This window comes from Macaca nemestrina, chromosome 9, assembly GCF_043159975.1.
Source record: "Macaca nemestrina isolate mMacNem1 chromosome 9, mMacNem.hap1, whole genome shotgun sequence".
Lineage (NCBI taxonomy): Eukaryota > Metazoa > Chordata > Mammalia > Primates > Cercopithecidae > Macaca > Macaca nemestrina.
In genome coordinates, this window is record NC_092133.1 from 4,023,824 (window position 1) to 4,036,648 (window position 12,825).

Consider the following 12,825-nt stretch of genomic DNA (forward strand, 5'->3'; position numbering starts at 1 on the left):
AATGGGCACCGCTTTTAAGTCTCCAACAAAAATAGCTATTAAATTAGGAATGTTAGACTTAGTAGAGGGTAAAGCACACAGCAAAAGCATTCATAAGAGCTACCTCCATTTTGATAAATTCCTTTAGAACAGTAATTCTCAGAAACAGGGTATGTGTATGTGTGTGCCCATGCTAAGGTTTTAGTGTATCTTGAGGAGAGATAAGAAGAATAAATTTTTTTTTTTTTTTTTTGAGATGGAGTCTCGCTCTGTCTCCCAGGCTGGAGTGCAGTGGTGCGATCTCCATTCATTGCAAGTTCCGCCTCCCGGGTTCACGCCATTCTCCTGCCTCAGCCTCCCATGTAGCTGGGACTACAGGCGCCCGCCACCACGCCTGGCTAATTTTTGTATTTTTAGTAGAGATGGGGTTTCACCGTGTTAGCCAGGTTGTCTCGATCTCCTGAACTTGTGATTTGCCCACCTCGGCCTCCCAAAGTGCAGGGATTACAGGCGTGAGCCTCCGCGCCCGGCCAGAAGTATAAAAATTTGTATGTAGAATATTACAAATGAAATTTCTAGAGGATTCTGATAAACACTCCCCCAACCCCACTGAATGAACTGAGATTTAAGAGTAACTTGAAAAAGGGATGTGCTTGAATGAATCATCGTTGAAACTTTAAAAATTCTCTCCTAGCCCAAGATGTTGTTCATAAGATAAAGAGCAAGAAAGCACTCATGACAATTGCTAGGTAGGAAACTGCATAATAAAATATGAAACAACGAACTAATACACAATCTGAACTTCAGGTTCTTTGGTCTATGAAATTCACCAATATGCCAGAGTGTAGCTGGTCAGGCAAGCTCAGGAGCTCAGAGTGACATGTTCTGCCGTTACTGGGCTGGCCTGGCCAAGCAGTCCACGGGGCCAGCCCATGCAGGCAGAGCCCAGGGAAACCAGGAGAGCTCGGGGTGCCTAGGGACTCTGCGGACATGCCCTGCTGAAATGAGACTTTTGGATGCTGGGGCTGTGAGCCCCCAACCTGGAGCAGCCCTCAACCGCATTCTGGATTATCTGACATTCTTGTTCCGCTGAGGGGCTGGAGGTGATGCAGGTATTCAAATAAGCCAGAACGGGTGACAGGAGCTCACTCACTGGGAAGGGAATCGCATCAATGGGGATGTCTTGTAAAAGCCAGGCCGTGTGCTGGCAGATGAGACCCTGGGAACTAGTGGCATGCACCTCCAGACAGCTCTGAAAGGGAAGACATCAGCGGGGATCTGGTCTTCTGGACCCACAGGGGATGGGTTCTTTGGGGCAGGGCTGGTATAAGTAAGTGTCCCCAGCGCAGAAGACCCCTCACCACCTCCATCCCTGCCAGCGCTCACTCTACCCTTGTTTCGCACACATCCTGCACTTTCAGTGATCCCTGCCCTATTTTTGCTTTTAAACATTCCAGCTTCTCTTTGTATCAAGTTTCTGAACCACAGAAATGCACTGGGCTTTCCTCTCCGTGGTAGAAGTGATGATTCCTGGTGGTGGTCCCTGGTACTCATTCCAGACATCGGACAATCCTACTGGCCACCTGGAAATCCGTGGGCCTGCCATCCACTCTCAGCTGTGGATCGGTTCTTCTTTTCCTATTTCCTGGTGAAGGTTCCAGAAGGCCACAGATCTTGATTTCCACATTTGCTGTCCAGGAAAGGAGCCCAGCAGCTCTAAGGCCAAAAGAATTACATTTTCACCAGCTGTTTTTTCCACTTAAGTGCAGTGTTGTTAGCTTGTTCTAATCAATAAACGGGCACCGGAAGAAGGTTTACAAACCCTCCAGCTCCACCAGGTAATATCTCAGCAAGGTCAACAATATTTATGAGCCCTTGTTTAAAATCAAGGGGAACAGCGGTGGCCGCCCGGAGGTGGCTGCAAATGCATCTCCTATTTTAGCTATTCTCTTCTCTTTCGATTGGTAATATTTTTAAGTTCAGGGAAAATATCGGTACAAAGTGCTGAAAGGAGAAGGCCTGTGTGCTGTCGTGATCTATGTGGAAGCCACGAGACACATCCCCTCTTGGCTGCAGCGCCTCTGCGGAAAAACTCAGGCTGGATCACGACCTATGAGGTACATTTTAAGAACACCCAAACGGGCCCTAGGACCTTTGGGTGAGGAGGGCTGAAGTGCCCCTTTCCAGGGGAGGCCGCCTGCTTGGGTGCCCGTCAGGGATGTGCTCTTTCCTGGATGTGAGAAGGCAGCAGAATGGGGTTGTGGGGGCTGGATGAGCCTTTGCTTGGCTCTTCAAGAAGGATTTCTAATCTTAAAGGGCTGGCTCCGGTGAGGACCCAAATAATGATGCTATTCTCTTCTCCTCTCCTCCCTCGTCATCCTCTCCTGGGACGTGCACCTTCCAGGACCCACGTGGTCCCCACTGGAAGCACCAGCAAAGAGGGCCCGTCTTCCAGGACACGGTGGGAACCTCAATGAATTCACCCGGAAGGGCCTTTCCCTTAACTCTGGGGCAGGGCTTTTGTTAGAGGCCCTTTTGAAATGAGGAATTCGATGGAGACACAAAAATACAAAATATGAATCCTTTCCGAGGCTCTGTAATACAAGTTACAAAAACTTAACTTCTACCAGCAGGTGTTAAAAAACGGAGATTTTGCTGCTGTCATGCAACTGGATTTCATAGCTATAAGCCAACAGCTGTGACGAAGGAATTTATTAAAGTGTTAAATATTTCATTTAAAAGGGAACATTGCAGTCACTTTACAAAGAAAATTCAGAACTCGTCTGTTGAACGCCTTCATCTGTGAGAAGGCTGGGGTCCCAGCTGGGCCTCCCACAGTCTTGCGTGGGCAGCCCCAAGGCTTGGTCCCGCCTTGGCAGGAGCAGAAAGGCCCTGGCCTCGGGCCCTCCCTCAGCAGCCTGGGGTCAGCGACACCTGCCAGCAGGGTCTCCATGGGTGGGAGGGCTCAGGGACCTGAGGATGTGCCCAGATGGGTTCCGTATCTGAAAGTCCATCCTCGCCTTCCACAGCTCTGCTTTTCTTGAACTCATTGTAAAAAGCTGCTTTTGGCAAACTAGGGTAGAAAGGATTTCTTGTAACTGCGTTGCCCACTGACCTCTACGGCTATAAACAAGCTAAACATTTTCATAAATAAACACTAAGAAATCAGGAGGTGTTCAAAGTTTAAATGATATTTCATTATAAAAGAAAAAAGTAAAAATGTATTTCGAAAATAATGGCTTCATTAAATAAGTATTTCTTGAGGAAAAATGAATGAGAAATAAATACAAAGCTGACCCTGTGAGAGGCTTACGGGGAAAAATGACCTCCTTAAAAAGCTACGCTGTGCAACGAAACGCTGGGTCTCGGTCACACAGTAGCTAGAAAATGGATTTTGTTGACACTTTAAAAAAACCAGAATAGCAAACCAAAAAAGCCAAAAAACCCAAAACCAAGAAAACTTTGACGAATTTTATTTTAGGAAATGACCTGACTAAAACAACACTTGAACCAGAAATGAGGATACGCTTCACTGGACAGCTCAGGTTTCTTCTTAATCCCTCCAGCAGCACAATGAGGCTTCCTCCCAGGGCCTCAGCGCCCTCCCGCTGGGAAACCCCACCTGTCCCGGCCTCACAATGAGGCCGCCCAGGAGACCTCCGGACACTGGGTCGGGAAAGGCAGCTTCACTGTCCCCAGGCAGAAACACCCCAACAGCGACCTAGTTACTAACCTGTCTTTGGAAATTCCCCAAGATAAGAAGTTGAACCGTCTGAGATTTCTAGGATTTGGTAAGTTTTAACTTCAAAAACAGCAATTTCGTATGGTTCAACGTAATGCATATTTTTGTGGTTAGCCTTAAAAAGCAAATCAAGAACAGCATGTTCATTCCAGAGAGGAGTCCTGGCAGGCGAGGTGGTGCTGCGAAGAGGTGGCGTGCAGGAGAGGCTCTTTCCGTGGCAGGACGGGCCTGAGGAAGGGATGAAGGCTGGAACTGTGCGGTCAGAAGTGTTACCAGCCAGGCCTTCAGAAAGAAAGGGTCAATGTGCTGGAACTCAAGGATGAGCTCAAATACAATCACGTTTTTAAAAATGTTGACGTAGATAAACCAGGCTGAAATAGATAAACCTGGTCTCAATCTCAGAAGGGAGAATATGGTGAAAAATGATATGCAGAAGTATGTTAAACGTATACAAAAATTAAAATGTACAGAAAAGGGAACTGGTCAAGGAAACATTCATTCCATGTTACAATGGACCCATTCCTCTCAGTCTGCAAAGCAGGTTGATTTCTGTTACTCCACAGCTTCCAGGGGGCTCTGAGATGCCAAAAGACTTTTCCTCTAAAAGACCTACTCCCCTCACTGTTGATTTCACTGACGTTACGAGATACAAACTGGACAGAGAGCAAACCAAACTCATGCCAGACAGAAAGGGGCGTACCCACATCTGGGAGAACCAATTAACTCCCTGTTAGCAACCATCCACCATCCACCTCCCCTTCTTCAAACAGTAAAATCCGTACACCTGGCCCCTGTCCAGGAGTAAACGATTGAGCTAAATGTTAAAAACCTGGCTTGCACGTGCTGTGGTGGGGAATCCCAGCCCCCATAGCAACCACTAACCATCTGCAGGCAGGCCTGGCCCAGGGGACTCCAGCCCCACCCTCGAGAGAAGGCCCTGAGCTCAGCACCCTGAGTCTGCAGCCAGCCTCAGAGTTCCTCGAGTACCAAGAGAGAAGGACGTGAGAGGCTGTCACACTCCCACCCCAAAACTTTGCCGGAGTGCACCTCATCCCAGCTAGAGGTATCCACCCACACTGTAGGGCTTTCCAAGAGGGGCAGGGCCATGAGGGGGCCAGACAGCCTTTACCAGTATACCAGTGGCTAGTTTGAGGTCTTCCTGGTCACCAAGAGCTATCATTACCTGCCAGCCCAGGAAGCAGCCTGGCCTGGCGTGGGCCGAAAGTCAGGGAGGCAAGGGTAGGTGTGGCCGATCCCAACTCTGCTTAAGCACTAGGGACTTGACTGAGGAGCCCCAGGGACCCGCCTGCCGTTGTCGGCTCTAGGAGCAGCAAATACTGCCATGGGCAGAAATGACGGGGGGGAAAGCCTCAGCGGGGGTTCAGCGCTTGCAGGGGTGGTTTGGAGAGTGTCTGATTATTTCTAGTGCCTCCCTCCTTGCTGGCCACCCCCGTCCCGGAGTTCCTGTCAGCAGCTGCAGAGGCCTCCTCCGCTTCTTCCCGGCCTGCCCCAGCGCACATCACTCTCTGGACCCTGGTGAGACCAGGCCAGCAGGGTCTAGCTCCATGGCCGGGACCACCATATGACTTGGAGAAAACTAACAATTTTCATGGAACTTTTGCCTCTACGTTTTTCATAAAGTTGCACAATAAACCTTAGGTAAACTTCAGGGGTTTGCAGGCTCGTCCTCCCAGCCTCCATACGATTATGCGGATACCTCCTGCCCTGGTTTTATAAGAGAACTTTTCTGTCCTGAGACCTTACATTTCAGCTCACATATTTGACAGGCTTAAGGAGAAAAAAAGCGTCCTGGGCAGCTCTGAACCCCCAAACAGAGATCGTACAGAGAAGAGTTCACCACTCTAAGATCCCCAAGCCCCAACTTTACTAAACAAAACCAATCTCTGACTTCCTTGGGCCATGCAGCAACATCCTGCCCTGTGCCCAGCTTGTCAGGGGTACAGCAAGCAGGGTCCCCCACACCGTCTGCTTGGCTCACTGGCTTGTGGTGCTGGGGAGAGGTGGGTCCGTAGCTGGCGGCAGCCCAGGAGGCTTTGGTAGTGCCATTGTCCTGGCGGTGGCCCACTGGTGGGCAAAGATGATGAGAGGTTTCGTGGATGTTTGTGGTTCCATGTAAAGGCCCACTCACTCTAGCTTCCTGCCCGCCCATCCTAGAGATCCCCACTGAACCCTTCCGGAGATAGTTCTATATGATTCAGAGGACAGCAAGGTGCCTGGTCCATTACAGCTGCACAGTTTCAGTTCATTATGCACAAAACGTGCTCATGACTTCATCTGTTCGCCTGTCTGACTTCGTAAGTGAACTCAGGTATTAGCCCAACCTTCAGGGGTTTCTCTACCTGCTTCCCCTGAAAACGTCTCTCCATTTTCAAGTCTGTGTTGTGCTGAGAAGCACTGCAGCAATTAGAATACTGTTAAGCTTACCCAGCAAACCCGATCTGAAATTCCAAATTGCTTTAAATTCACCACATGTAAAATTTCAAGGTAATCTTTCCCTTTAAGGATATATAAGTGTACAACTCCTTATATACATCATATATGAATATACATTCACTTATACAACAATGATTATGAAAAACTCACTATGCAACATAAATTTCTGGCATGTGTCTGGAATGATTTTAGTTGCTGTAATTAATTTCTGTATTGAGCAGAGCCAAACACAAGCTGTAAAAGAAATGTCTGGGAAATGTTTTAGGTTATCACAAGCCTTAAGCAGGCTATGTACAGGTAAGTTCTCAAGCTATCTCTTAAGAAAGAATATCTCTAACTCTGGTACGTTTGAGAAATTAAATGCAAAACTTATCCGAGAAGCTCCAACGCTGCTACCTGCTACGATGTAAGCGTCACAAACAGAGTGTATGGAAGTGGCTAAATGTCCACGCACAAGTTTCGTTTTCTGTGCTGTTGGCAAGCAGATAGTTGAAGTTCACAATAAGCTTATTGAAAAATTTACTGCCATTCAGATGTGTTCCTATTTAAACCTTTCAGCCAGCGAGAGTCAAGAGTCAATCTGCATGCATCATTTTTACTGCCTTTGCCAAGAATTATGCGACCCTGTGCCAAAACTAACACAAGCGTTGGAGTGGGTGGAGGCGGTGAACCCCTGTCCCTCCAGCTCGGCCAAACGCTGTCTCTGTTTAGCTGAGGTAAAAATACCAAGCTGGTATACTCAATAAAATGAAGTGTGATGTCAGCGATCGTTAATAAGTCAAGCTCCCCAAAGGAACCACCGCAGATGGCTTATTTACTGACCTTGCTGGAAAATGGGATGGTGAAGAGCCGGCACGGGGAGCTCTTCGACAGCCTCGGGCTGGTGGAAATAGGCATTCAGCCAGGCTGTGCACTGCATCAGGGGCTCCGGACCTCCGAGAACCTCAGCAGGGGCTGGGACCTCCATGGCACTGCAAAAGTGAGAACAGGGGCTTAGTAAACCTCTGGGCCCTGCCTCCACACATTGGAAAAGCAAAAACCTATTGCATCTAAACGGGCAAACACCTGCGGCTGCTTCACGGGCACGCGCGTCTCAACTAGCTGTGCAGCGGAGAGGGGGACTGGTGAGGCAAGGACCCACCGAGGGTGGGTCCCACTCTCCACCTTCAGGCCTCCCAGGACGTGCGCTCTGAGTCTGCATCACAGCGCAAAGCAACCCAAGTGACAGTGTCCCTTTGTAACACTTACAGACGGCATAGCTGCACCCAAGTCATCAAGCGCTCACTATCGAAAAGTTTCCAGAAATATCAACACAGTCATTAGACTGCACCACACAGCCCACCCCACCCCAAGTCCAACAACGCGAGGCCACAACCACGCGTCCTGCCTCCTCCATAGCTGTGCTGTGTTCAGGGGAGTCCTCAGGGTTCACTTTCGGTCCCCTGATTCCCACGCTCCAGAGGGCCTAGTCTGTGTTTCCTTCGTCCAGCGAGTCTGTTCTCTCGGGAGCAGCCGTGTGCCTCACGTGCCTGCGTCTACTCGGTTCTTTCTCAAATCTTCCTGTTTTTTTTTTTTTTTTTTAAATTTTGAGATGGAGTTTTGCTCGTTGCCAAGGCTGGAGTGCAATGGCTCAATCTCAGCTCACTGCAACCTCCACGTCCCGGGTTCAAGCGATTCTCCTGCCTCAGCCTCCCTAGTAGCTGGGATTACAGGCGCTGCCACGCCGGCTAATTTTTTGCATTTTCAGTAGAGATGGGGTTTCTCCGTGTTGGCTTCATCATCTTGGCCAGGCTGGTGTCGAACTCCCGACCTCAGGTGATCCGCCCGCCTGGGCCTCCCAAACCGCTGGGATTAAAGGCGTGAGCTACCACGCGGCCTTCTTGGTTCTTTCTGGCCACTCTCCTCCCTTCGGTCTCCTGCAGTTTGAACCTGTACCTCTCAGAGTCGCTTCAGACTGTTTTGTGGCTGCCTCTGTTTGGGGTGTTCATTCTTCTGTGGCTTCGACCTGGTGGCCCCTAACGGAAAGGATTCTCCATCCCCAGCAGGGGTGGATGTTCCGGGGCTGTGTTCCACAGACGGAGGACACGGCCCTGAAGGGGAGGTCTCCCACTGCCACCCGGGGCTGTGGCGTGCATGACACAACCTATTGTGATTTCAAGTGCTGTGGAATCCCACTGGGAAGCCCCGGCACAGGGTCCGTTATCTTCAGGTGACTCCCTTCCTTCCTTCCCTGCTTCTCAAGGCCCCAGACAAACGGCACGCTTCCCCGGGACTTCCCAGGCTTGGAGCGCGGGAGTTTTCTAGTTTCCTTTCACAGACAGTGCTGCTCCTCAGGCTTCTGTGAAAAGGTGGGGAGCATCACTGCACTGTGGAGGCTGCGGACGCACAGCTCCCACGGGCCCTTCACCCTTCCTTCCTGGGCTGCCTCGGGGGCTGTGCGCTGAGATCTACAAAATGGTTCTCCTTGACACATGCGTGCTGCTCTGGGAGGCTCCCAATGAAGGCTGCATTTGTCTGGACGTGCAGCCCAGCACAGGCGGCCAATGCAGCCAAGAGCACCATCCCGACTATCCACACAAGGGATGTGGACATGGCTGGGCATGGCTGGTCCATGGAGAGGAGGCAACAGAGCCAGCCCCGGAGCTGCAAACAACCGGCATTTCACTTAGTATCACAGAATTGGAGGCTGTTTTAGAAAAGAAGATACAGTCACAACTTCTTAAAACACCTTCACACGAACAGCTCAGATGATCTCTGGAGCAATTAGTTCTTGCTTTTCCTGTGAGGTAAAAACCAAGCTTGTACAAATCTGAATAAAGTCAAAAGTACATAATGAGGCAAGAGATAAAAGGAAGCCGAACACCTTCCTTATGGTTAAAAAGGTTTACTCTCGGCCGGGCGCGGTGGCTCAAGCCTGTAATCCCAGCACTTTGGGAGGCCGAGACGGGCGGATCACGAGGTCAGGAGATCGAGACCATCCTGGCGAACAGTGAAACCCCGTCTCTACTAAAAAATACAAAAAAAACTAGCCGGGCAAGGCGGCGGGCGCCTGTAGTCCCAGCTACTCGGGAGGCTGAGGCAGGAGAATGGCGTAAACCCGGGGGGCGGAGCTTGCAGTGAGCTGAGATCCGGCCACTGCACTCTAGCCCGGGCGACAGAGCCAGACTCCGTCTCAAAAAAAAAAAAAAAAAAAAAAAGGTTTACTCTCTTATGCAGTTAAAGTGGAAATAAAGATAACCATAGCTTACACGTCTAGTTAAACAAACACAGCCTTTCGTGTATTGGGCTTGTGTTAAAGATGATACAAATTACTTTGGCTTAAAGTGTACTGTGGGCGGAAATACCCTGGCACTTCCATTCAGAAAAGAAACCAGGGCCTCAGCAGCAGGAACCTCTTTTGCATTCCATCTGGGATACTCACATTTTAACAAGAGACAATTAAAAGCGGAGAAGCTGGGATCTAAAGTTCCAGAGCTTCTGCCTGAGTAAGTGCCTGTGATGGCATTTCCACCTTCCCAGAAGACAGCAGACATGCCGAGGGGCACACACGGCCGTGGGCCTGCGTCTGCGACACCTACAGTGTATGGTGACACCATGGCCAAGCCCACGGGGCGGCAGGGAGAAGCTACAGGGAGGCACAGAGCTGCACCTGTGTTGTTATTTTCGTGTGGAGTTGTGCTTTCCTTCCATTGCTGGGAGGAAGCTGGGGAAAGAGACCCAGTGAAGGGTGTGTCCAGGGTTACTTCGCTTTGAGGTCCTGCAGGTGCAGAAATGTGCATGTCATCTGACAGCAGGCGCAGTGATGGAAGACCTCGGGCCAGCCTCACACGCTGTCCTGTCCTGGAGGCTGGGTCTCTGGGCGGGAGTGGTTTGTGGGTGTAAAAGTCTCTGCCGAGATCCTTGGGTCTTTCTAAAAATGGACCTCTTCGGGTGAGACGCACATAGGGGTCCCCGTACACTGTTTTTCACAGTGGAACGGGAGGGTGGTCAGAGGTTTCCAAGCACGCAGATATTGACAACTTTAAGGAAGGAGCCAGAGAATGAAGGGAAAAAGAAGGAAGCTCACTAGGATGACCACAGACAACTGAGACCAGCAGTTGGGCCTGAGAACTAAGCCCAGCAGAGCTGGCTACAGTTCATGGCTGACCCCATGAACACTGCGGCCAGACAGAACAGGCCCTGGCCTTCTCTAAGCTGCCACCTTATCCAGACCCCTGCCCGAGGGAACTCACGCAGACAGGGCCCTCGTTCAGCCCAGTACCCTCAATACACAGGCTGAGGTCTCCACAGCCCAAGCCACTGCCTGGAAACCCTTATCGGCCGCCATCACAAAGAGGCCCCGGGGAAACCGGGCTCACTCTGCAGGCAGAGAACTGGCTTGCCGAGCAGGGCAACCAAATGGCCTCTCTCAGAGTTCCCTTGGGGCATGGAAGTGCTGTCTTTTCACTGTCCCGATTTCCTTCCCACTTAAGTGAGGTCTGGCCATGGAAAGGAGAACTTCTGCTTGGCTTAAATATTATTCAATTTCAGAGACACATCTTCAATCATTTGATTCATGCTCCGCTCCTTGCTAACTGAATAAACAGGGTACTGATGATATCTAAGAAGAAAGATGGAGAAATATGTAATGTGCTTTGCTGTCCTGATCCCCGGGGAAGGCGGCAGAACAGAGGGGTGGAAGCAGCGTGCAGGAGGGTTAGTCCCAGCTCCCTCCTGAGTGACAAAGAGCTGTCAACCACCACTGTCCAGACAGGAAGAGCAAGCGTGATGGGGCCCATGTACCCCGACCTTCAACTGGGGAAACAAGACCCCTGATCAAGCCACCTGGGCCTGGCACCTTCTGCAGCAAGAGCTCAGCCAACGTCTCCTGCAGGGTTTGAGGGATGGGACAGGAAGGGGATGAGGCGCTGGGTGAGGGTCTTTTCTCCTGCATTACCTCTGCTGACGTCGTGAGCTGGCGTCCATGGTGGCACCTGGGGCTGCAGGATTTGGGCTCCCAAGAAAAGGTGCTCCCCCGGCGAGGATGGGGCAGAGCACAGGGGCTGCCATTTCAGTGGTGGGTGAGTTGCAGGGACCCCGGGGAAGACTGGGATGTGGGACTGGTTGGCAAAGCAAGCACCTCAAGGTCAGGGTTAGGCTCCAGAACTAGAGGGGTCTGGCCGGCCATCATACCCTGCAGAAGGGGTCTCTCAGGGAAGCGAGGGTACGCTGTGGGAGAGGGGGCATTCTACCACAAGAGCTGGGAGCTTCTGTGCCCCCAGCAACTGCTCAGACTCCAGAGTGAGGATTCCCTCCTCAGCACCCCTGAGCAAAATGGGGTGCGCTCCAGCACTGCAAGGCTCTGCCCACGCGGGCGTCCTTCTCTCGTGCTGCTGAGGGAATTGAAATGTGAGCTGGCTTTCCTAGCATTTCCCACTCTTAAAAGGATATTTGAAGAATTTTTATAGTAGTAAAATTCATCTTAAATTGATTTTTTATGCTTGTGCTAAAGATCTCAACCTCTGATTTACTCTGTAGTTCTCTTTTTTAACTCTTTCTCTATTGGCATTAGGTAACTATTCATGGGTGAAATGTAATTAAACAGCTTTGATTCTGAAGCAAGGATTTATGATACTACATTTAAAATGAATGGCATTAAACACACACATAAAACCAGATTTTTAAAGCCATGACACAAATTTCCATTTCTACAGTAAAATGAAATTTATTCTCCTGCCCTGCCCTCTCCTCCATCCTGCCGCGCTCGGCCCTGGAAGAGCTGGGGGTGACGGCCTCTCTCACGGCGGCACTTATCACGGGGGAGTTCCTCGGGCTTCCCCGCTGGCGAACCCTGAAACGCCAATAATTACGGGCTCCGCAGCCCACGCGCATGGAAATCCCACGTCCCAGTCTTCCCCAGGGGACCTGCAACTCACCCACCACTGAAATGCCGGCCCTGTGGTCCGCCCCATCCTCGCCAGGGGAGCACCTTTGCTCAGGAGCCCAAATCCTGCAGCTCTGGGTGCTGCCACGGACTCCAGCTCAAGACGCCAGCTGGAGACTCTCATCTGGCACCTCAGCCCGTTTCTGTCCCATCCCTTGAACCCTGCAGGAGACAAGACCCTCTCCCAGCATGGGTGGGGAAACGCTCAGAGCACATCAGAGTCACGCCTCCCCCAGGCCTCTCCCAGGACATCATGTGTCACCCACAGAATAATCCCGAGGCACATATCATGACACTGGTGCCTTTCACTTTTTTGGACTTGGCATGAGAAGATGGTGGCTGGTGGGTGAAAAAGATGCACAGCTTTGCTGGGCATATGTACACGGGACAACAGGGCGTCGGGCACCTTAACACAGCAAAGCCAGAGCCACGTGGGCCTGGCTCAAGGATTTCTTTAAGAAAAACACAACTGTTGGCAATGCCAGGGGTTCCTTAAAACCAAACCGGACGACACTGACCTGCCCTGGGTGGAAGCTCCCAGAGCCTCAGCAGACTGGAAGGCCCCGGTGATATTCTCCCGGAGCTGCCGCCTGTGGGAAGCTGCCCCAACCCATTCCCCTTCCCCGGCTTGGAAAAACAATGTCCCAGCGATGAACTGCCTTGCAGATTTGATTTAAATCTCCTTCCCTTCAACCCAAACCAGGGCACAGAAAGGTGGTCAGAACGT

General features: G+C 50.9%; 1 protein-coding gene across 3 annotated transcripts in view; it reads right to left on the reverse strand.

Annotated features, from left to right (window-relative positions):
• The window catches only part of LOC105470645 (O-6-methylguanine-DNA methyltransferase), a 291,365-nt gene that overhangs the window by 41,566 nt on the left and 236,974 nt on the right, over positions 1-12,825 (reverse strand). For all 3 annotated transcript variants that reach the window (XM_011722809.3, XM_011722826.3, XM_011722820.3), the window contains exon 3: positions 6,998-7,146. In XM_011722809.3, coding sequence (XP_011721111.2) covers positions 6,998-7,146 — 149 coding nt within the window. The remainder of the gene's footprint in view (positions 1-6,997; positions 7,147-12,825) is intronic.